The 25,944-nt window shown below is 40.3% G+C and overlaps 2 protein-coding genes across 2 annotated transcripts; both read left to right on the plus strand.

Annotated features, from left to right (window-relative positions):
* The first annotated feature begins 8,357 nt into the window (after nucleotides 1–8,357).
* LOC115572963 (zona pellucida-like domain-containing protein 1) lies at nucleotides 8,358–15,887 on the plus strand. The gene is made up of 10 exons (XM_030403501.1): nucleotides 8,358–8,662; nucleotides 10,682–10,902; nucleotides 11,025–11,206; nucleotides 11,543–11,615; nucleotides 12,838–12,935; nucleotides 13,244–13,324; nucleotides 13,524–13,695; nucleotides 13,790–13,895; nucleotides 15,128–15,157; nucleotides 15,362–15,887. Exons 1-10 carry the CDS (start codon nucleotides 8,524–8,526, stop codon nucleotides 15,532–15,534), a joined length of 1,275 nt encoding a protein of 424 aa, XP_030259361.1. The 5' UTR covers nucleotides 8,358–8,523; the 3' UTR covers nucleotides 15,535–15,887.
* A 2,714-nt stretch (nucleotides 15,888–18,601) lies between these two features.
* LOC115596861 (zona pellucida-like domain-containing protein 1) lies at nucleotides 18,602–25,319 on the plus strand. Its single transcript, XM_030442293.1, has 10 exons — nucleotides 18,602–18,796; nucleotides 19,097–19,317; nucleotides 19,666–19,850; nucleotides 19,941–20,013; nucleotides 20,134–20,231; nucleotides 21,866–21,946; nucleotides 22,257–22,425; nucleotides 22,523–22,631; nucleotides 23,565–23,585; nucleotides 23,758–25,319. The coding sequence occupies exons 1-10, from the start codon at nucleotides 18,700–18,702 to the stop codon at nucleotides 23,892–23,894; spliced, it is 1,191 nt and encodes a 396-aa protein (XP_030298153.1). The 5' UTR covers nucleotides 18,602–18,699; the 3' UTR covers nucleotides 23,895–25,319.
* The last annotated feature ends 625 nt before the right edge of the window (nucleotides 25,320–25,944 follow it).

Consider the following 25,944-nt stretch of genomic DNA (forward strand, 5'->3'; position numbering starts at 1 on the left):
ACTGAGGAGTGAACGTGCAACAGGCCTGACAGTGAAAGAATGAAACACAGGACTTTATAATGCTCAGTGAAAGTGGCCTTATTTTACTTTATAGCACTTGGGATCAGTGTAATAAGACTGTAATAAAGACTTGGTGATGTTGTGTGTTTTTCAAAGATGTACACAGTCCAAAAGAGACATTTTGTGGCAATCAGAATTGTCATTTTAATGATATTTAATCACAGATATAAACCAGAAGTGTGGCATGTTTATTCTCTCAACTGACTAGACATCCTGGCACATATGAGTACCAGGTTACTGCTATGTAAGTACAATTTAAGGGTAGGCCTATGCACTGTGCACAATGGCTCCACAGACTTTACAACCCGGCTTATTATTTGATCCGATATTCAGCGTTTTTCTGATGAATGGCTTACGATGAAATTGAATAATTAAGAAACACTCTGCTCTGGCTCTGATGCAGAAGTGTTGAGTAACTAAGGAGTTAAAAAGTTTAATACTTGCCTCCAAAAAGTAGAGCGAAAATGAAATGAAAGCAACAAAAGTGTGACGAGATGCCCTGTTCTCCCCAATCAGACCTCTTTGTATTGTCTGAATAATCTCTGTTCATTTAATGTTGTTGACATTTTGTTTCTTGTGTCTGGTCTCCATGTGAGGAGCTTTGTTACGAAAGCTTCTGCACAAATAACATCACTTTTGGCTCCTTCACACTCGATCAGCTGCTTCATACAAACTGATGTTCGAAGGAATATTCATCCTGATACTGTCTACGCCACAAAATAAGGCAAGAGTAAGAAATGAAAAGGCAAGGCAAGGCAAGTTTATTTGTATAGCACAATTCAGACACAAGGCAACTCAAAGTGCTTTACAGGCACACACAAATTACATTAAAAGACATAAAAATTTCATTTAAAAGACATTAAAAATTGCATTAAAAAATAGAAATAGCATTTTAAGACCAGTAAAAACATTAAGAAACAAACATCAACACAAGTAGGCTAAACAGAGAAGCTTTAAAAGAAACAAGACTGTAGAGTCAGAGTCATAATGCAGTTCAAAGACTTGAATTGCTTCAGTTAAAAGCAGTGGCAAAAAGAAATGTTTTAAGTCTTGATTTAAAAGAGGTGAGTGTTGGAGCAGACCTGCAATTTTCAGGGAGTTTGTTCCAAATATGTGGCGCATAGTAACTGAAAGCTGCTTCTCCATGTTTACTTCTGACTCTGGGGACTGAAAGCTGACTGGTACCTGACGATCTCAGAGGTCTGGATGGTTCATAACACGGCAGCAGATCAGAAATGTATTTTGGCCCGAAACCATTCAATGGTTTATAAACCAACAACAGGACTTTGAAATCTATTCTTTGATAGAAAACGAAAATGAAAAGTATCCCTTAGAAAAAAATTATGTGACTTTTCTACCTTAAAATAACAGCTTCAAAATCAGGTTGATGGTTCAGTGTCTTGTAACAGGGTGACTGATGTCTCTATCACTTGTTTACATACAATAGATTAGTTTCAACACAGAGCATTGTTACAATTTAATGAGTTGTGTGTGTGTGTAGTTAGCACCTACATTACATCTGACAAACTGTTACTGTAACTTTATATACTGTTCAAAATCAAAAAGTGAAAAAAGTAATTTTTCTGATTAAAATATTATTTTAAATCAAATTTCAGTTTTACAACCTTTTATCTAATGTAATTAATTTATCTTTGGACAATTTATCGACTAGTTTTAAAGAACGAAACATTAAATCTTTTCCTCTTCTTTCCTTTTTTAATCTACAATACTACATCCTAATTTATTATCTGGTGATGTTTTGTCTTCATTTGAATCTGCAGAGTAACTAAAGCTGTCAGTTAAATATAGTGGAGTGATAAAAACAAACTTTGCCTCCAACATAATAGTAATAGTAGAAGTAGCATAAATGCAATTACTCAAGTAAAGTACAAGTACCTCGGAGCTGTACTTAAAGTACATGGTAAAATAGTTACTCCCCTGTGCGGAGGAATTGATCAGCAGACAGGAGGAGGCCTGCAGTGTGACACAGTGAACACACGAGGGCAGCACAGCGCCACCAAACATAAAGGCCACCATGTTCTCTTACAGATTCTGTATTGTGTTAATGAAACTGACAGTTTACTGTAAATAATCCAATTATACATTACATGCATTAAGATATTACATAAAATCATCCAGTTCTTTTATTGATTTGTCACATTAAATTAATCTTTAGGCTTAATTTTTCTGATTAAAAGATTATTTTAAATCAAATTTCAGTTTTACAACCTTTTATCTAATGTAATTAATTTATCTTTGGACAATTTATCGACTAGTTTTAAAGAACAAAACATTAAATCTTTTCCTCTTCTTTCCTTTTTGATTCCTCAGCTTCCAAAAAATAAAATATATATGTTTATATTTTTTTATTCCAACACAAACAGATAAATCTACATCAATCTGTGTCTAATCTTGAATTCATCGGTCCAGGTGTATGTATATGGATACCTGAACTGTATGAGGCACAAATGTAGCTTCAGTTTCCTCTGAGTGACATCCTTGACAAGGTCATGTTAAAAGAAGCAGCAGTGCTGCTCACATGCTGTTCTCTTAATACAGGGTTGGGTTTCATACATAAACAATAAGTTGAGCCTGTTGTTTTTCCTCTCCTCACCTGGGAATTTATCTGCTCACCAGGTTGTTTGCAGCCTGACAAAAGATGCAGACATGAGGCCTCTAGAAAAACCTTGAGAGACAAACTCTGTTCTTTTTTTAATAATCTGCATCAGAAGTGCACCATTAGGATTACATTTTAATCATTTATTGTCTCCTCTCTCATGCTTTAGATATTGTCTGAGGCAACAAGCTAAAAAATGTTTTAACCAAGGTTTATTGCACAACCCCCCTTTTTTTTGTAGTAAAAAAAAAAATAGGGGGGTTTCTGGAAACATTACTCACTGGGGATCAAATCGCAGCGCAGCCTTTGATGAGGGCTTCACTTTCCTGCCTGTGTTAAAACTGCAGATTCAGATTACAGCCTTGCTCTCACGGGGTTGGTGATGCAGCCAGAGATTGTGCGATGCAGATGTCTGTTTGTTGAGTCTGGATGTTTCAGGTTGATCAGATAGAGACAACTCTATCAGGCAGATCTAAGTGTGGCGGTTGGTCCTGAGCCATTAAAAGTCTCTGAGCGCAACGACCTGCTGGAAACATTCACAAAGCTCGGGAGAGTTGTGACTCGAGGTATTACGGTGTGTGATAACAAAGCCTTTTCCTGCAAACTTGTGACATTTAAGGTGAAACAAAGGGGCTTCTTGTGAATCTTTGTGGGATTTTAAGCAAAATGCACAGGTGGTGTATTATGAAAATTACAATGAAGATGATACACAAGACTCTGAGCATTGTTGCGGTTGTGTGGGTGTTTTCTCACACACCTCACCTTGTATCTTAAAGACAGTCAGGTGACTTAAGCACAGATAAGGAGCACGTGGCTATACATTGGCTAAATAGGTCGTTTTCTGGGTGGGATTTGTAAAATAAGCAGCATGGTAACAAGTTCACCATATGTATTCATTACATGTGCATGTGGCCACCTGATCCTGTTCGCTCTGAATGGCACTTCTCTGCTTGGAAGCATTTCATATTTGATTTCAGCCCTACTACATCAGACGGTCAGGTGACCAGCAGTGAATAGCAAACACCTGCAGCAGGGCTGTGTTTCTCAGGGCCCCGTATGGCTTCGAGTCCGGATCTGAGCGTGTCGCGTGAGGCCAGGATGAGTCAACACCGGGTGACGCACAAGAGGAAGTGTCACAAGAGCACAACCGTATCATGGGTGGGAAGTGAACAAATATCCTCTAGGTATATAACATTACATGTGTGCTCATACACAAACATACTTATTGCCATACTGAATTACAGAAAAACTTCACCTATACTGGTATTACTCATTGAATGAACACATGTTGAAAAAAACATGCATTAAAAGTTTCTAGAAAGATTTTTTTAAAGCATTCTAAGTCCTGAGATGGACCAGCACCGGGCCAGATTGACCTGCCGGGGTTGCCCCAGGGCTAAAAAGAATAAAGGAGCTAATAAAAAAGAGCAACCTGTTTGCCTCAGAGTCGTAAAAACGGTAGTTCTACATCGGAATAATAGACCTCTGTTACAACCGACTTTGTATGAAAAGGACAAATGTTACTAATAAAATTGACAATGGAGTTGTTCTGTGAATTTCCCCCCAAAAAAACAGCCAGAGAATATGCAAATGAATGCACATTTCAATCCTCAGCTATTATGTAAATATTAGGAGTTATGCGTGTGAGATAAACTTCTGGCGGCACTCATTCACCGGTGACTTTAAACCGCTGGGGGATTACTGAAAGAACCATTCAAACCTCAAACAATGGAAAAACAATGTGGGAAAACATGATGGAAAAATTACATTTTGGTTTGTTTTGTGAATCAGTGTGAGGAAGGTTACAACATCCTCATGTCTCCACACAGATTGATTGTTTTCTTCTCTTCGGTGGACGCTTGGTGGTGATGTTTGAGCCGCACGTTTATGTACATCATGAATCATTTGCTGTCTTATATAGTTTGTGATTAACCACAATCTCTTCACATACATATTACTTTGTGTGACATGTGACATCCCTGATATATCCCTGAAGTTGGCCTGTCCTCCTTAGTTCAATGGTCGAGAGCGAGAGAGTAAATGAAGAGAGAGGAGCGTCGTCAGTGAGAACAAAGCAGTAAACCAGAAAGTTTACAGACATTCACTCACACATATAAAGCACAAAAAAACACACCCACACATTGTAATAGCTCTCTCGATTTTATGTAAAAAGCAGATTTATCGTGTCCACAGTTTACATCTCTGCTCTGTGTGTGTGTGGCTCATCCCCACCCTCGGTCAAACAGACACAAAGATCTGCAACAAGACAGTCTGAGAGAAGAGGAGAGAGACGGAGACAGTGATATAACTAGTTGCTTCGTTTTTTATAGAGTCCCGACCTCACACTCTTATTAGCTTGGGGCTGCAAACCACTGGTCAACAGGTGACGCATCCCAAAAACAGCAAACTACTACCAAAAATGAAAACACAGGTAGATGGCACGTTATAAACACACTTCTAACGAGTCTGAGGGGAATTACTTTTCTATGAGTCTATGCATTGTTTTGCTCTTTTAGTGAAAATACTGCATATCATACCTTCAACCATAATGTAGTCGCTGTGCACAGATATGCCAAAAAATCAATCATTATTTTCATCAGTACTGAACACATTTTCACCTAAATGAAAAGTCATCGATCACCAAACACAATGAACGTCTGCACTGAATGGCAATTCATCCGACATGTATTGTTTTTACTCTGAATTAGTCAGTGTACCTGGAGTTTTGCAGCATTTTTCAATATTGATGTTCCTCTGTGGAGAAAGGCTTGTGTAACAATAATAGGAACTGAAATATTGACGGTATCCGCACTAGAGAGAATCTCTATGAGGCAAGGCATCAAACTTGAAGGCCGCATACTACATAATTTGTGTGGTGCTATACAAGTTCACAAAATTTGAAATTAAACAAAATAACCGCAAAGTCACTGTCATTCCATCCGACAGAGGCTTCAGAGAAGATGTCCGCTCTGCCCACTTGTTAAATCATCATTGTGGCTGGAGATGTGTGCAGCATCTGGTTTCTCAGAGAAAAAAAATCATGACAACAGGAGAGAAGAAAAAAAGAAATTTGGAACATCTACAACTCTCTGTCAACTGGGCAGACTCCATCTGCTGGGGAAGATTGTGTGATACGACTGAAAGATCCTGAAAAGCTAATAAATGGACCTTGTGACCATGAAGACAGATTGCTCATGCAAGAGTGCACCCAATGAAAACAGACCGTGAAACTACTTGCTGCACAGTATTCTGTCTCTTTGTTGAAATAAAGACTTTTAGGGGAAGGGAAAATAATCAGAATGAAAAGAAAGCTCGAAAGAAAATAAGCTGTTGGTTGTGTCGTCAATCAAACAGCCGCAAACTAGGCTGTTATTGATTGAATCCACCAATCAAATGAGTCACAAATTGGATGAGTTTTCAGCTATTTCTTCTTGGTGCTTTGCTTGTAATCTCTTCATTCTTTTGTAACATATCACACTGAGGTTTTGCGAAAAACGATGAAGCCACTTTAAAGGATAAGGCTGACACTGTATATTTCATTTTCTTACCATTAACAAATCACATAAAAAGACCAAAACCAGCAATGAATTGATCCGTCTTGGAAAGCATTGCCTGTGTATACAAGGCCAGAAGACATCCCTTATTCCTGTGGCATAGAGCCCAATTTCTGTCCAGAAAACGGCCAAAAAAGCATAACTTAGCCACAACGATGCACTGGTTGACATGTCCTTCATTATAGTGAACGTGGGCCCAGTAGTTCCTTTGAGTAAAGACCTCAAACACCATCCTGCTGCTGTAAATACTCAGAAGGGGCAAAATGTGTGTCAATAGTTTTAGAAATAGAATTTAGTTCGTAGGAAATACATTCATTACTTCTGTTAGAGTAATATTTGCTTGAAACTACAATGCCCAGGTTTTTTAGGAAACTTTAGAAAACTTTAGATATGTGAGCTGTTTTTTAAATATTCATGGTTTGACTCTTTTTACTGGAGTGATTAATTCACAGTAAGAAAACCAGCCATCGTCTTGTGATGGGATCACACCAGCCTTGATGCCCATTAACACATTGATGTTGCGATCCAAGAGTGCCCAGTAGTCATTACTGCATCATTACATGAGCCCGTCTCAGGCGCACGCACAAGGTTTTGTTGTGACTTTATTCAAAGGTCAAGTAACCACAGTTCCTGATGTACTATACTTAAGAAAAGGCACACTCCACCTGTGTTGGCGTCATGAATCGTTTTATTTTGTTGGGCTTTTTTTGGCAGATGCTTCAGTGACGATCGAATCTTATATGATTCTCAACTGGACTATGCAAAGTGTGAACATTTTATTTCCTAAATTGGAGGAAAACAGTGGTGCAGCAGAGCTCTGGTGTATTCCAGCACCACTACACCTGGTATGAGAGAGGGGAGGACGTCATGCAGCAAAGGTCCACAGGTCAGATTTGAGCCCAGGGCCATTGCGGCGGGGACACAGCTTCTGTACTTGGGGCACACACTCTCCTTGGTGAACTACCACGGCGCTCTGAATTCTTTCTTAAATTTGATGTCAACTACCCGGATGGTAACTTGCAGGGTTATGCTGTGATCATGCTCACAAAGCTGACCACAGACAGACAGACAAATAGCTGGCAAAATGCTCAAAACTGCCTCTGTGGGATTTCCGACTCCGTGTCTCCAGGATCCCAGTTTGCAAGGATGACACACAAATACTGACTCACAAGGTGAAAGCATTACCAGCCGATGCTGACGCAGCTTGTAAATACCCTTTTACGACTGCAAAGCCTGTCTTTACACCTCTTTAGTGTTTTATAGATCAGTTTAAAGGTCAAAGAACTCTGCAGAAGAGGAAAGATTTCTTTCTTCTGACACAAGTTCAACATATTAATATTGTTTGGTTTCTTGTACTGCAGCAACATCAAAGTTGAGCAGGTTATCTGGAGGCACAGTAACAAAATGTAAAGCAGACTTTAAGATTCCTTTTTTACCCTCTGCAACGCCGAACACACCGTGCTGGAGCTCTACACACCACTGAATACCTTTACTCTAAGTGATGCCTTGTGCATCACAATTACCCACACACAGCCCTGCATCAGACCGTGAGTTGACTTTTATGTTCATGTGAATGTCGGCCGCAGCGGCAGCCGATGACAGCTTAATTCCTGGGATGGGCCCCCCTCGCTGAGGCCCACCATTTGTCTGAGCTGACAGACAGAGATCAGACCGAGGAGAGATGAGTGGGAACCCTCCGAGGGCGCTCAGGTTTCTGGGCGCTGTGAAAAGATTTGTCCGGGCCTTTCAGATCTGACGGAGTTTCCCATGTTCAGCACTGCAGTGAGGTTTTAGGATAATGAGCCCCTCTATCTTTCCCATCTGAGCACAAACAACAGGTACCAATCAGGTACACGTAAGGCTGATGGTGTGTTTAGTTTAAGTCCTCGATGCCACTGAGAAGTACAAGCCGCAGTGTTGAACCTTTCTCTCGTCACAAACCAGGGGAAGCAGGGTCCCACACAATTACTCTGGAAGAGGCAGGAAACAGGTGAATTGGGGGTAGAGAGAGGGGAGTGGGATGAAATGAGCTGGAAAGAGGGGTGACCTCAGTTTAAAAAGGGTTGGGTAGGAGAGGTTTTTGGGCCAACATGAGCGTCTGAGGTGAAAGGGAGCAGAGGGAGCAGGATAAGAAGGATTAGGGGACGTGGGGATAGAAGGTTGTACCACTTTGATAGAGGTCAGAGCGGCCGGCAGACGAGGACACAGCCGAGCGTTGTTTTTAGAGCATCTAATTTTGAGTCAAGTGCTGTTTTCGAGGAATGTGGTTAATGCAATGTTGACCTTGTGAAGATGACAGCGGAAAAACGTCTCTCGAGTGCCGAAATGACACGAACGTGCCTCGTCTTCCTGCTGATGAGTAACGCCGTCTCGGTCTCAACACAGTTTAATGGGTACAACTGTGACGCCAGCTACCACAGCAGGTTTCCTGGTGAGAATACAACACATACACTCTTCTGTCATTCAGCCTGCAGCCGTGGAATATATACAACTTTAATACGAGGTTCATTACACACAGTAATGTAGCTGTAAGTCAACAATTATCACTTCTGAAGCATCTGTAACTGCTGTATAGGTGGTTAATGAATGATTACACACATGAGCAAGGCTCACAGAGTGTTACGAGGCATTTATCTATTTTATTATATTTTCAAGGAATGTTTATACAAAAGTTATAGGAGGAGTTTTAAAGGGGGAGTAATATTCTTTCATTTGACATGAATTATGTTCCATATGTCAACTTAAAATGACGTTATAAAGTGCTTAAAACCATTTTTTAATCATGTATATGATTATAAGCGCCTAATTGGGTACTTTAAAGAAAGTACAAACGATAATGGATAGTGCAATTTACTCGAGTACAGTTTTAATGGTATAGTTTTTGTGCTTTATTTTGATGTTTTGCAGCTTAGAGTAACAGTAAAAGAAAGTACGTACTCCTTTACTACATGAACATCAAAACAAAATAGGTTGATAAAAATATCAAATACACTTCAAATACCCCAAATTAGCTCCACCTGGACCATCTGCACTGTAAAATCTGACAAGACGGCTTTGAAAGATCAAGGAAACAAATCACCTCAAGTAAAGTAGACCAATAATTTTAAATTGCTTAAAAGTTTTATCTCAACTTAAGTAACTTAAATATAAGAGTGATACTTGGTAATTTTGAGGAAATCAGTTTCTTGACTTTTTAAAAGTAAAGCCAACTTTTAAACTTTACAATGTACAGCATCTAAATGATGACAATGCAGTACATTTGACACTTGTCTTTAAGTAAACTGAACAGCGTGGCTTTTTGATTATTTCTCTCCATGTCACAGCTTTTATTGAGGAAACTGAGATCATAGAAAAATATGTTTTGATCCCAGAATAGTGAAATTAGAATACATAATGTAAGTTATAAAAGCTCAGAGAAAATCATTAGTCTGCTTTACATGGCAACTTTGAGGTAATCAGATTCCGCAATGCTTTTAAGTATGGTCACAGTTTTTTGTGAGACGTTTGCAGATGTTGACTTTTGAATGGCTTTAAGAAATTATTATCAATATATCTGTATTATTATTATTATTGTTCCACCAGAATTTTCTTCCTGGCAATATGAAAGGACTTCCAAACAAGCTTTCATGTTGGGGAAATGAATCCGTTTTCTGAGAAAGAATTGAGCGGCTGCCTGAAAAGATAAAAATTAAAAACAGTTCTAAATGATTTACATATTTTGAGACACTTTCCCTTTGGTGTCGGCAACTGTGCCTGAGGCCTTAACATGGAGGACAGAATAACAAAACAATGTAACATTTAAAAAAGGAACACGAACACATCTCTGATAAGGACAAACTTTGAAGGAACCATATCGGCTGCGACGCATAAAAAACACTCAAAAATATTTGGTTGGAATCTGTTTTTATTGATGCCTCTGTAAACCGGCTGATTTGGCCTCTGAGTGCCACCGGTTCTCTCATTTTGCTCTGACACATATGAAAAGTGCCAATCCTCAATCAATAACTGTCTCACCCTCGCAAGGAGTGTTTGTGTTTAGGTTACTATTTAAAGTGTTTTTTTTTTTCTCAGGCCCATCTAAGGTAGAGGGTAATATAGAGAAAAATCCTTGAGTTTATGGTTCAAGAGTCCAGCTGGGTTTCAGCCTCACCATGTAATCAGGGACTATTTTACGCCTCAGATGTCAGATAAGAGGTGAAGTGAGGCAGCAGTGCTCTGGGAGTCAGGGGGCCAGTCTCACCAAACTTTCCACACATTTTTCTCAAAAATTTCAAATTGCATAGATTTCATTTTGCCATGTTTCAATCCAAGTCAACACTTTGCTTGTGACCCATGCATGAGAGTCAATGTATCTGCAATTCGGCGATGATAAAAATGTGAGGCGCGAGTACAAACTTCTTTGGTAACACAAAGTTCAAAAAGCCATGTTAAATCTCCTCTCTGCCTCCAGGCGAGCGTGACATCAGCGTGTACTGCGGCGTTCAGACCATCACCTTGAAGATCAACTTCTGCCCTGTGCTCTTCTCCGGCTACACTGAGGCCGATCTGGCCTTGAACGGTCACCACAGCGACGCCCAATGCCGCGGCTTCATCAACAACAACACCTTCCCCACGGCGGTCCTGTTCAGCATCAGCCTCAGCACTCTGGAGGCCTGCGGTAACAGCCTGGTGGTAAAGAATACACAAACACAAGAGCAGGGCTTTAATATAATCAATAGGCAACTTGATCGTGTTGTTTATCGACTTTGGGGAGAAAGCAAAAAGGGACACGGCTGAGGTGTTTCTCTCCGCAGGTCAGCACAGCCTACGGGGCCAATGCCTATGGGAACATGTCGCTGGTACAAATTGGGAACGTCTCGGGTTATATCGACACCCCTGACCCACCAGCCATCATCAGCTACCTGCCTGGTTTGTTGTATAAATTCAGCTGCAGCTACCCGCTGGAGTACCTGGTCAATAACTCCCAGCTGGCATCGTAAGTCTCTGCCAACAGGAAACCCTGACCTCTGAGGATTCCCTCACTGAATTTGGTTTCAAGATTCACTCATTCAATTAAGAGTTCATTAAGATTTGTTGATTGCTCTGCTAAACCGTGGCGGAAGCGAAGCGCCTGGTTGAAAAGCCTGCGTGGGTTTGTGTCTCGTGGTAAATCTGAAAGGACATTTATTTCAGAATGCGAGCGCACGCATCTCCGGGCTGTCACGTAAATAAATAAATGAAAAAATGACAAAACTCTGCATTCACAGTGATGTTTATGAAGATGAGTCAATGGAAAAAATGGTTAAAATATGTATGCTGCCTTTCTTCACAGCTCCTCGGCTGCTGTGTCTGTCAAGGACAGCAACGGCACATTTGTGAGCACGTTGAGTATGATCCTGTACAATGTGAGTACGCAGCTGTGTGCAACCTACTTACTTATACATAATCACTTCCCCTCGCAGTGCATGAACTCTACAGCATTGAACTGTGAAGTCTGGATGGAAGTTATTTAACAATATTTGAGACCATGATCTTTTGATCTTTGAAACAAGTTTTCTTTTTTTTTTTTTTTTCTTTTCATAAATCCTTTAAAGGTGCCCTATGGGAAAATTATTTATTTTAATGGTCAAATGTAAGCAGATGGTGAAGAATGAGACCTTCACCATCTCTCAGCTGCCTTTAAAGTCCTGTTTATGATTTGTTTGGTAGTTTAAATCTGCTGGACTCTGGGTTCTAACTTTATACATGTTCTCCATACCTCGTCTCAGTGCCTCTCTGCTCTGCCAACAGGAAGCAACAAAAGCCAACGTTAATTTAGAAACAAAGTCTGCTAACATTAGTGACCAGCTTTACAGCACAACACAGAGGTTTCACAGAGAACCATTTAACTATTTTGAGAGGAATTTAAACAGATTTGTCTGTTTTGTTATTGTTTACGAGAACCATTGAGAACAAAACCATCAATGAATGATGATAAAAAAAAAAAAAAACTATATATTTGTCTGATTTCTTGTTAAAATGCTTCGTTACAACACAATATCCTGACAAGTAACCTTTCAGTGAGATACAGGGACTAGATTTATTAACAACAAACAAAAGGAATCACTTTACAATAACCATTATTAATAAATAGCAAGATTGTAGTTGATTAAACTTAATAGGTATAGCACCATTAACAAACAATGAGATGCTTTATAAACCATTTGTTAAGCTATTGTTTATTGAAAAGTTGCAACTGATGACGTAGGCAATTCTGAATAAATACTGTGTATGTTCATCATTATTATTAATAATACATTATTTGGATATCCATTATAAAGTTTAAACTGGTATTTGGAAATCTTTCCATTGCTTAATAAATGCTTAGTTTTGCATTAAGTTGTGAAATTAAATCTAAAAAAACAGTATGATTATTTAACTATAAATTTACCATCAATTAATGATGGTTAGATTAAAGTTTCAGCACTGACAGTAACAAAAATATAGACAATTGCCAGCCCTATACTTTAATGCTAATTATGTCAGGACTGAGCCCCTCTTTTAATTTAAATATTCAATTTCTTATTTCCAGTGAGAACCTAACCATTTTCCTTTTATTCCCTCAACTTTTGACTTCTTCCTGCTCAGGATTCAACATACAATCAGCCGCTCTCCATCCCCATGGCTGGACTGGCTCTGAAAACAAGAGTATTTGCTGCTGTGAAAGCCACAAACTTGGACAAACGGTACCCGCTAACATCCAGATTTTCCCTTAACATATGTTGATTTTCAGATATGATACATATTAGAAGTAGAAAAGAGCCTTTACGTCAATCTCGGCGCAGCAGAGATGATATTTTTCGTAAATCACGGCATCATTCCCACCATCATTTTTACAGATTTAGTCCTTATTTTGCCTACATTCATTACGCCATTATGTTATTATTGTACGTGAAGGCGCCAGTCTGTAACAGAGAAAGACCTGATTTGTGCTTTCCCATGTGCAGTTAGATCTCTATCCTTCATCCCATCTCACAATTTTGTCCCTCTGCAGGTGGAACATCTTGATGGACTACTGTTACACAACCCCCTCAGGGAATCCTAATGATGAACTCCGCTATGACCTTTTCTTTGGGTAATCTTGCGTTCCCCCCCCCCCCTCAAGATGATGACTTGATAAACCACAAAAGGGAGTCATTTTCTATTCAGGCTCTCCTAACGGCTTATCCCCAAATGAATGCTTCTCAAAGAGTGCTTAAGCATACATCTAGACATCAAATCTGTCATTTTCAGTGTGTGCATGTGCATGTTTGTGTCGTACTCATTTGACTCAGCTGCTACAAAGACCCACAGACGACAGTTTTCGAGAACGGGAAGAGTCAGATGGGACGTTTTTCCTTCGAGGTCTTCCGTTTTGTCAAACACAGACACCAGAAGATGTCGACGGTGTTTCTGCACTGTGTCACCAAGCTTTGCCGAGCAGACGACTGCATCATGCTCATGCCAGTAAGAGTAAAAAAGAATCACGACTCTCGGTTTGTGACTCCCTCTGTGCCTCCTGACCTCGATGAGGACTGAAATCTGCTGATGTGATTGGCAGATTTGCGGGCGACGTCGCAGGCGGGATGAAGCGGAGAGCCTTGATTCTCCACCGGCAGCATCTGGGAACGCCGTCATCACCGCAGGGCCAATCATCACCAGGAGTGGTGAGAATAGTAATATGACTCTGAGAGGAATGGGACGACATTTTGGGAAAGCAGTTTGGCACAGAGGATAATAATCAATACCATTCACATGTCTCTACCCTAAGCTCCAGACGAGTAGCTTAGAATAAATCTGGAAACTGCTGTGGCTCTGTCCAAAAATGGAAGAGAATCTTTTCTTCAAGTATCTCTCAAAGATCACTAATAAATATGTTATATCTGGTGGGTTTAGTCTGCATAAAAAAACGAAGAATAAAAACGTAATATTGTTAATTGCGGGGCTATGTTTCGGTTGGGAACAATGATACTTCTTCGAGTGATAGACTATCGTGTTCCATGTTGCAAGATGTTGAAATGTAGTCTGTCACTTCTACCGAACACAACAGATGGTGAAAGACATCAGGCCATATCTCAAGGTAAAACCACATTCCTGAAAACCAATTAGCTGCCAGTAGACAACAGCTAACGTTAGCATTCAACCACCTTCTAGCTAACATGACCAAAAACGTGCTAGAAAATATAGTGAAATTAAATATTAACTCATTGTAAAATATTCCTCTTGATCTTGGATGCATTTATGTCAACCTGGAAGTGAAGCACACTGGGTGCTTAGGAAGTAACCTAGAAAGTAGCTGGTTGCTAACGTTAGCTAATCGGTTTTTCAGATGTGTTGTTTTATTTACTTAAATATGGCCCGATGTCCCTCCAGATTTTCAACGATTTGGCAGATTTCCTTCACTTATCCCAGCGTGAAGTCAGAGGAAAATGGCCGCTGTGTGAATATGGTCTAGAGAAACAGTCTGGCACATGACGCCCTGCAGAACTACACATTTTTGTATACATTAAACAGATAATATATAATGTGTTTATAATGAAGCGCTATACTCAGTGTTGGATGCTAGAATTTCCCCCATTTTCAAACTTCAAAACAAAAAACATGGCTGACAAACATGGTATTTTATAGGTTCTGTTATAGAGATGTTGTTATATTTAGACAGAGCCAATCAAGCCCTTTCCCCTGTTTCAAGTTTTTATGTTAAGCTAAGTCCACTGTCTCCTGGCTGCAGCTTCATATTTTAATTAATAAGAGTTCACAAGAAAGTAATTAAGCACTTTTCCCAAAATGTCATGGTATTCATCTAAACCTGGATAAATCAATACACCCACAGAGCAATTGAAGATGAAAGTGTAAAAGAGAAAAAAATATTCTGACGCTTTTAAAATTCCTTTTTCAGATGAAACTCCTGTCAACAACTCCCAACTCGGTAAGCTCCCTTAACATTAAAGGTTTACATGATCACCCGTGACTAAGTCCTCAGGTAGGGGGTGAAGACAGCAGATACTCATGGAAATTGGTGATTTAAGGCAACAACAAAAAGGTTTTCACTTCACAAACTCAGCTCATGTTAAGCTCATGTCAAAGAACCTGTTTCAAGTTTCTGCTTTTCTTCACTGTTTCCCTCCTGCAGCATCTGGAGACCCCTCCCAGCCCATGAACCCGGGGACCAGCGCTCTGATCTCAGGCGTGGTCATCCTGGGCGGGGTCAGCGTGGCCTTCCTCCTGCTGTCGGTGCGCCTCCTGCTGAAGTCCCACCTCCCAACATCCACGGCCTCAGGAGTCTGGAACGCCAGCCAAAAGTGAATAGACATCTGTATATAAAAGATATCCTGGTACTGATAACATGTGCGGTCCACAGACTTAATCAAACTGATTTATGTACGTGTGCATGTGCGCTCTCCTTTCTATACATATTATTAAATGTGTTTATTGTACTGTAGGTGTTGTGTATTTATTGACTTCAATACCTCATTGTTGTTTTTCATTATTGTCTGTCGTGCGATCGATTGCAGTGTTTTCGTGGAAGCTTAACACTCATAATTCTGATGCAAAACTTGTAATAAAAGACATCAGAGCTGTGTGCGTAACTTTCCCTTTATTTCTTTCATGTGAACGAGTTGTGCTTGATGAAAATGACTTATATGGCAAATTTTCTCTTATTTTTTACGGATATCATTGCATTTTGTAATTATTTTTGGACAAGTCTGTTAATGAAAAAAGAAAAGAACAGAATGAAACCGAAATATAAACCAATATCACAAAAGAGTCGCTTCATTTTTTTGTTTCACTCTCATAGCTTTTATACCATTTTAACCCTGTATAATGTTGGAATCAACAAATAAAGCACGTCCAAGTCAAAAAAAGAGATTTTATCTGGTTTTAAAGTACTTTGTAAAACTTGTACACAATCTGAATAAATAATTCAACACTTCAAGATATACTTTAGCTTAGCTTACCTTAGCCTACCATAACATCTAACGCTCTAAGCTAAGTTTCATAGTGTATCTAGTTTAATTTGTACAAAAGCAACAGTGTAGAAACAGGAAGTCATGGTTTTACAGTGTTTACATCATGTCAATTAAGAGTTGTCACCTTGGTAAAAAGTCATCTCACCTTCACGCTATGATCTGACTTAAATATCAGGAAGTGGAGGGGACAGTGGTGGAGTTAGGTGAGACAGCTGCCAAGCCAGTGACCGCAGTTCAGGTCTGTGTTTCAACATTTGTCGGTGTGAAAGCATGTGGATATTTTATAATATTTTATATGGGAAGTCACGAAAGAAAAGTAAAGAACTAGATACATTCACTGAGCTCTGTTTCCAGTCTTTAGGTTAAGCTAAGCGAACCACAATAGACTATTAATGCTAGCTAATGTTGGCCGAGTAACTCTTGGCAAGACAGCAAATAAAAAGGGGAGATCCTATTTTGATCTATTACTTCAACAAGTATCTTAGTATTTGGAAAAAACACTTACCTACTTGTTGGGGAGATTTGAAGATTTGAAGACTGTCTAACGTTGAAAAGTTCAGGAACTAGCTGCTGATGTTTTCCGAGGTCAAGAATGAGATGCTACGTTGACATATTAAGACTAAAACTGGATTCAAACAATTGAATAAACTAATAAGAAATGTTATAATTGTAACCATGACTATAATTTAGTGGGTTATGATTTAGTGAGAACCTCTCAAAATGAGGTGATTTAGATTTTTTTTCCAATTAAACAGATGAAATATTCTTGAGAAATTCCTCATAGTTTCATCTTTTAGCTGAATAAAACAGCTAAAAGATGATCTACATTTTAAAACCCAGTAGATTAAAATGTACTGTACGGTTTTATATTTAAGCCTGCATGTACCACCTTAATGATGGCTGCTGCCCCATAAACCCTTTTTGTATTTTGCGTATATTAATATTTTCAATAGGTTTCATGTCATGTCCTCTATGATCAGAAAAGTTTGCACTTTTTAATACTGGCACACATCTTTGAAAGTTTCCCAAATGTCATGGCTTCACGGGTGTTCAGTCTCCAGGAAAATGAACAAAATACCAGCCGCTGCCAGAGCTCATTTGATGACTGCCAGAATTAATCTTTCAATTTTTCCCGTATTGATTTTCTTTTCCGATGACCTATATAAATGTCTGTTGGCGTCAGCTGCGTCTCACGTGTCCAAACTCCGAGGCTGTTTTTGTGACCTGCGTGGCTCTGCTGCATTCAGCGCTCTTTATCACTCTAATCCCTCATTTCAACAGCCATTTTGTGATGTATTCAGCGTCCACAATGACCGCAGATAAACTGAAATGAGAGGAATTAATGTTATCATCCACCCTCTCAGTTTACGATCAGCAGTAATTGATTAAACCCTTCTCCCAAAATGGAAATGAGGCCTGGATTTGGTTTTGAATGTTGAGGCCAAGTTCAGGTGAGTAAAGACTGCGGAAAAATAAATTTTTTTTAAAGACCTGAGGAGTAAATGAGGCTGTGTGAAGAAAGACTCTTAGCATGTTCAAGTGCACGCGTCATGAACAATAATAACGTGCCCTGCATTCGACAAAAGATTGAAGGAGACGCCCATCTTCCAACTTGACCCCGATCAGAGCTTTCTCTTCCCAGGTGGCTCACCTGACAAGATCAGGTTTCCGACTGTCCTTCAATCTGGACGTTAACCTCATTTTAAAAGATGCTCCAAACATCTGGGCAGCTGTGCTTTGACTCACAAGCAGAAACAGAAATATACTAAAGCAAATCTTGTGCTATTTATGCTTCAAAAGTACAAACTCACCAGGTTTAAAACCTGATAAATGTCAGTCTGACAAATATATCTGTTGATTTAAGTATGACACGAAATTATAAAACTCAAACAAGCCGTCATACGAAATGTCTTTTGTGCCAATTTGTCAAAATAAGGGTCCCAGGTCCCACTAAACCACCAAACACCTCACAAGACAACAGGTCCTCTTTCCTCTTTTATGCGTGAGCTGAATAGAAACCATACATACTCTTACTTTATTAAGTTACATATTAGCGGGTGAAGGCACACACAAAAGTCACAAAGCCGTATGCACATTGTTAAAGTATGCGGCTTTGAAGGGGGCTGTGTTGGGTTTCATCATTTCGCCTCCAGGAGAGGACCACGACCACAAAACGTGAATTGTTTACGGAAACACTGACCCTGTTTCCATCCAATCCTACCGCGGTGTCGTGACCACACGGCGGTCAGGTTCACCATATATAAAACAGCCGCCTGCTCTCTTATCATAAACCAGCAAAGAGACGTAGGAGGTAAGATCCCGGCTAAGATGCAAACAGTTTCATGATTGACAGCTCTGGATTAAGCATCTAAATGTGGACCTTTCTGACTGGATTTATAGATTTCTCCTTCTGCATTGAGCTGGATTCATTAAGATTTGTTTTCTGTATCATACATCTGTGTGTTTGCCTCAGCTTTCTCACACAGGGCAGAACAGTGAGATGGCTTTTTTCAGCTTCCTTATCCTGACCTCCCTTTGTATTGCGGGCCGAGAGGCCCTCAACTTATCGGACTGCGGAGCGTACGCCAGACGACCAGGTGAGACGGCCGTGACCTTTGTGCTCACACTTTTTGTTTTGTGTTAAAGAGGTCATATTGATTTAGTTCAGATGTAGACCTTTAGGGAGGCTGTATTGATTTTAGTTTAAGTCAGATATCTAATTAACACACTTAAAAGAGTGTTAATTACACTGTTAGAGATGTGTAAACATAGGAGACAGAGTTGCCGATCAATGTGAATGTATCTAAATATGAAATTACACAATATTCAACAATCTGATTAGTTTGGATTAGAGAAATGTATATAAAATATCGATAACAACTTGATCTTATCATCAGAACCCACTGATATCTCTGTGGTTTGTGGCACATCTGCCATCAACCTCGCGATCCAAGTCTGCCCGGTTATCTACACCGGCTACAACAAGAGCCTGCTGATCCTCAATCGCATCTTCGATGATGAGGACTGTCGGGGGACACTGGACACCTCGGTGACTCCCCCTGTGGTGAGATTCACCTTCCCAATCAGAGAGGGAAACGCCTGCGGGAGCAACTTCTTGGTGAGTGTTGCGTCAATGAAGTGTCCTGATTTGAAGCCGTGAGGGAAGGGACTTGTTGACCTTTAGCTGAGGAGAGTGAGAGCAGATTTAGGAAATCGAGTGCTGTGTTTCTGGGCTAGGTAAGAAGAAGAAGAAGAGCGAGAGATTTTCTGCCAGACATGCATGAGGAGAATCAGTCTGCTCTTGACTTAATGTTACACAGACACAGGCAATCCCACCAGCCTCAAAGTTGCTCCACTTTTCTGGCTGTGATTTCATCACCGCTGCCTGCCGTGTCAGAGGCGTTTGTGGACATCGATTTTTAACCATTTCTTAAATAATCATGTCTCCGTTTGAATAATTCCTCAGACCACGAGCGCGCCGGGGACTGGAATATTCTCCGACTTCTCCAACATCCAAACGGTCAACGTCAGCGGGGTGATCCGATCCTTCGACCCCACCATCGGGACAATCACCTACAATGCAGAGCTCAAGTATTACTACTCATGTGCTTACCCTCTGGAGTACCTGATCAACAACACCCAGGTGGACGTGTAAGTTCTGACATGTGGGTTAAAAAATACATTAAGACTTAAGTTTCACCAGCGTGGCCAAGTGTGATCTCACCCCTTTCTTCCTCGCAGGTCATCCTCCTCCATTGCCTTGAAGGACAACAATGGGAGCTTCATCAGCACCCTCAGCATGTCCTTGTACCAGGTGCCACAGTACACCATTTCTCACATCATACCCTCATTTCCGCCCTGGCACTGACGTAAAGCTGTAACTCCAGAAGATTTTATAGCTTGCATAACCGTTCATCTTCTCTTCCTTTGCCAGGATATAAATTACACCAAGCCCCTGACCATGCCACGTCTGGGCCTCGAGCTGAGAACAGACATCTACGTTCAGGTGGTCGCATCCAACCTGACATCCCAGTAAGAACCGCTTGATGTTATCTGACACCTGCAGCCTTTTCTTTGTGTTATTCTGACCTGGACCTGTTTTTTTTAATCAAGAAAATACCTGTACTTAACGCGAACATTTCCATTTAAGGCTACTTTACACTTATACTCCACTACATTTCAGGGGAGAAATGTTTTATTTTGTACTCTGCAAATAATTTAGTAGGAGTAACATGTAAGGTTTAGAAAAAAAACGATTGAACCAGATGTGAACACATTTTTGGGTTGTGTGGCGCTTCACAACAAAGTTAGAAGTTGCACTCACACGATTTTGTTTAAACAACTGCGAGAAGCCCAGAGAGGTCTAATGATCTAATATTTAATCAATAAAATAAAGATTAGAGAAAGCAATTTAATTTTCAGCAGTTTTTGCTTTAGAACTCACTCTTACTTACAGCAGAGTCAGTTTTTTGTCACAGGTTAGTGGAAGGTTGACCTAATTGTGGACCATTATAACACCCCCGTACAGAAAATGGGCTCTTTTGCTGAGATGGTGCCCAAAAGAACTTGACTGATGCAAAAATTATAATGATAGGGAAAAACCTATTGTTCAAGTGAGTGCAAAGAGCCAATCAGAGTATTGATCCATCTCACATTTTCTCACAAAGAAACAACCTTTACTTCAGAGCATACTTTTGAATTTCAAAATGTTTGAAATTTCCAGAATCAATCAGGAACTCAAATTAACAACATATGGATGAAAAAATAGCAGCCTGGCTAAGATGGAAACAATTTGAAAAAAAAAATAAAAAACCCCAAAGTGGAGCAGGAAGAAATCTCTCTGTTCGTACGCGAGAATGTTAGAGAAGAGTTTGGTTTCACATTTACAACTGCAGATAACGGAGGAAAATGATTGTAAGGAAAATCGACGCACACACAAAATAATAGACTGAAACCAGCCCGTTGTGATTTTACGTGTTCGCTCTCAGCAGGCGCTCGCTTCTGTCTCCGCGCTGCAGTCATCAAGGATCTACTTCAAAACCAACCTAACAAAAAGTTGCTTTCACTATAAGAAAATGGATAAAAATGATTAAAAAAAAGAGCTTGTGAGCAGGTTGACTTTCAGCAGTTTGATATAAAAAAAAAGAAAGAAAAAGAAACAGGTCCGGAATGTCTGTCATGTATGGACGGCTGAGTCTAGATCAGAGGTTTTCAAAGTGGGAGACGGGCTCCAGATAGTTTCAGGGGAGGATCGGGGAATGGAAGGAAAGAGGAGATCACACAGAAAAGCCTCAATGCGTGTGATTTGGTTAAAAGACAGTTCAGAGTGATAGTAGTTTTGAGGACAGACCTTTTTAATGTACTCGCTGAAGTCAAACATTGATATCAGGCCATCGTAGCTCCATTGTTGAGTGCCTAGAGGGTCAGACGACATACTCGTGACCCCATAGGCATCCAGGAATTGAGCAAAATTAAACATGTAAGCTTGGAGGAGGTTGCCACAGTCTCAGGCTTTGAAAACCACTCGTCTAAATAAAAAAAAAGATGTATTCCAGCTCTCGTAGTCTCCAAACACTACTGTGTCTTGATAGATTGTAAATTTGAGGATTCCACCTGTGACCCGGAGTCTCTGACTCGGTGCTGGGGACCTCATTCTTTCTCCACAGGTACCTCGTTCTTCTGGACCGGTGCTACGCCTCGGTGAATCCGCAGCCCACCAACTCCACCTTCTTTAATCTCTTTGTCTCGTAAGTCACAAAAACACCTCACGAAGTTCTGTCAAAAAACAGCATGAGCTGCCTACTAATGGTACCACTTGGATTTCACCCAGTCTTTCCAGGATTGATAATGGGTTCTGTCTCTCGCTTCAGCAGTCCCGCTTCAAATTTAAACCTTTACACGTATCTACAGGTTTTCCTCTCTCGCAATAAGTGCAGCTCAGCTAACTTTAAATCCAAAGGGAGTCTTGATTTCATCTCCCCACGTTTCTTTCATTAATACACTGCCTGTATGTGATGTGCAAACGGGGCACTTGTGAGGTTCGCCTTCTATTGAAAGGTGCTCCATAGATCAACTCACCACCATGCTGGAGAACGGGGACAGCCAAAAGGCACGCTTCCACTTCCCGGCGTTTCGCTTCATCGAGCAGCAGAATGAGACCCTCTCCACCTACTATCTGCACTGCATCACCCGACTCTGCGAGCGCAGCACCTGCAACACCTTCAAGGTAGGAAGGCCGCACATGCATGTCAAGCAGAAGTCTCCAGTTACCCACAACCAGATGATCAACTCTGGCGTGTCTCTCCGTCTGGTTTGATCCACAGCAATGCAACAACAGGAGGAGGAGGAGGGGCGTGGAGTCCACGGTCGTCCAGGAGGGCATCACTGAGCCGTCTGTGCTCACGGTGGCTATAAGGACCAAGACAGAAACCCGTATGTCCCCTTTTTGTGCAAATTGGTAGTTAAAGACAAAAGATAAGCACACTGTAATTAAAGAAACCAGTAGAGTTAATAAAGCAACACTAGTATCTGTGTCAGACATCATCAAATAAACACCACAGAGCAGAACAAGCCATGTAGAGAAACACAAACATCTCAGGGGGTCGTGATATGAATCATTAAAGGAATAGTTTGACACTTAGATAAAATAAATACACTTATCCACTTTCTTGTTTAGAGTTAGCTGAGACGATTGGTACCCCTGTGATGTCTGCAAGACAAATATGAAGCTACAGCCAATTAGCTTAGCTTAGCACAAAGACTGAAAATGGGCAGAAACTGTACGCCTACATGACAGAGACAATATGTTCACAGGTAGTTGTCAGGGTTACTTCTATGGATTGTTTTGGGACTGAGGCAGGCTAGCTGTTCCCACCTGTTCCCAGTGTTTATGCTCAGCTAAGCTAATGAGGTGATGGCTGTGGATGTATATTAAGCGTACCTTTTGTATCTAACTCCCTGCAATAGAGCTGAAAGAAGACAGAGTATACCTCTTTTAAAAAGAGCTTAAAGGAACAGTTCACCCAAAAATTCAAATTCAGCCAAAAATCAGACAAAATTCTCCTTTTTAGCGAACTTTTCCTTCAAATAGAGAAGCAATATATATAGATTAAGATACAAAATAAAACAAATCCAGTCATAGCACAGGTTGACATCACAAACATTATAATACATAAGATCACATAAATAAACCAGACAGGTTGTAAAAGTACCGCCCACATGTAGTTAATACACGTTAAAAAAACTAATCACAGCATTTTTTCTCTCTTTCTCTCTATGATTCAATTCATTTTGTCAAATATAACATTTTTGGATATAATATCCCTCATAATGAAATCCGGACTCTTCTTCTTGTCTTTCTTGCAGCCATTGTCTCCAAAGAAGAGGGTGAGTATGTTATATATTAGCTTGACTGCCACTCACAAAATTTTTTTTCTTATTACTAATTAGATTCCTCCAGAAATGAAAAGCACCCTCTTATCTGCAGCGAGTCATAATGTCTTCTGTTGTCTGCTGGAATTAAACATCCCATAATGGTGTCACTCTCGTTTGTGCACAGCGCTGTTTGCTGGCCAGTCTGATGGCAAGGGCGCGTCTGTTGGCCTCGGGATTACTGTGGCTGTCCTCATTGTGATAGGGGTGGCAGCCATTTTGATGGCGGCAACCTTTTATCGGAAACTCAAGCGGCTAAGCTAGCAGCAGCCGGTGATGATGACTGAATTAATGAGTTTGACGGGGGGGCATTCACATACTGGTGGAGGTGCATAATGTACATATGTAGGACTCTGCTGTACCGAATGAAACTATCGATTGAAGCACTTAATGTTTCTTTCCAATCCTTCACGGACTGTTAGCAGATATGGAAGGTGAAGTCTGAATAATGCACTTAAGAAAGTAGAGCTGCAACTAATTATTATTTGCTTTATTGATTAATCTGTCAGTTATTTTCTCTACCTTTATATGGTGCAAAGAAATTGGTCAATGAATCCCAAAGCCCAGGATGTTGTCAAAGACACAAAAAATAGTCAAAGACGTCAGATGATAGTCGTAGTTAAGATGTTGGAATCAGAGAATTGTGACTTTTTTTCCCCCTGTGTGTTCAATGTACTCAAAACGATCAATTGCTTATCAGAAATGATCAATTTAATAGTTGAAATTGTTGCAGCTCTAAAAGAAAGAAACATATTCAGTTGTCATTTTAAAAGAATAGCTTGACATTTTGGGAAATACAGTTGTACAGAAGTCGGTACTTGCAATTAAATTGTCTAGAAAAGAATTTCTATTAATGATTAATTCTAAATTTCGCATTTGTTTATATTAAACAAACAAGACAAGAGTGTTAATTATTGAGCTTTAGAAGTGTTGCTAGGTGAACTTACCATTGGACGGAGCTAGGCTAGCTGTTTCCCCTTTTTTTTTCCAGTATTTAAGCTACGCTAAGCTAACCTGCCTACATGTTTGGACGTGACATTGGCATCGACCTTCTCATCTAACTCTCTGCAAGACACCGAATAAGCGTATTTTCCCAAAATGTCGAACTTTTTCTTTAGGCTGCAGCCTTGAGCAGAGAAGATTCACAGTGGCAACAAATTTGAATGCTTACATTTGTGTGTCTCTTTGTTGCGGAGTAAATCTTCTTTGATTCAAGTGCCTCATGTTTATTTTACCTGCAGTCCATAAAAATACACCTACATCTCTGTATGAATCATGAACGTGCATGACACAGACAGTGGATTGCACTTTTTGTAACGATTTTCCAAGCAGCAGATGTGTGAAATGTTGCATGTTTTATGTAGAAGTGCATGTGTACGTGATTAAATTCCAGATGCGAAACGAGTCCTGCGCTCTGAAGGTACGACGCAAAATGCAAATGATACCGAGAGAGTGAGCGGATGAATCTTGTAACTTCTCTGCGTTGTTTGCTTGTTAATGTCAGGGGAGTTTATTTAGCTTTAATACATGTAACCATGTTAAATCTACTGTGGCAACTGTTCTGAGAAAGTTTGTACATTTCCACGAGGAGGAGAATGATTGCTGCTGTGTATACTTGTGCCATTTTTCCTTTTTTATGTCACGCATGCATTTATTGTGACTATTAAAGCTTGTGAGATATGAAAACCAGAGAACGAGAGGTCGTGTCTTCCAACAGCAGACACTTGCCTGCAGCTCAGAGCATCCTCTGAGTGGCCGTCCAGTCCACATGAAACTGAAGGACACTGGTTATCTCCAGCGTGATGGGGAAATTGCAAAGAAATGAAAAGGATTAATTCATCAGACTGCATGTACTGTAACTGGCACACACACATTTATGCTGTTTCATAACCGGAGGGGATGTAGACCGTACAAAAAGTGGAGCTGTTCAATATGAATATTGGTATTTCAAATTCACACACTCGGGAGTTTCCGTCAGTTTTGAGGATTGATGTGGGAGCACAGGGGATGAAAGTGAGTTTTGTGTGTCGATGGCTGTGATGTTTTTGTAATGATCCTCCACTAGAGGGTGTCTAATCACCATTTTTTTGTTTTTAATCTCATTTTCTGAAGCCTCATACTGCATCTCCAAGCCCACCTGTCCAGTGTGGGCCAGTAGCTCTTGCCAGGATTGGTTTTGTTTTATTGCTCACAAGCTCCAGCATGAGCCTGTTTCCCCTCATGTCAGCTTTATGAAGGGCAGGGAGATTCACACAGCGCCTATATATTTTACAGTTTACTGTATCGTGGGAGGTAAGATCGATGAGTCTCTGAG

This window comes from Sparus aurata, chromosome 2 (genome assembly GCF_900880675.1).
Source record: "Sparus aurata chromosome 2, fSpaAur1.1, whole genome shotgun sequence".
NCBI lineage: Eukaryota > Metazoa > Chordata > Actinopteri > Spariformes > Sparidae > Sparus > Sparus aurata.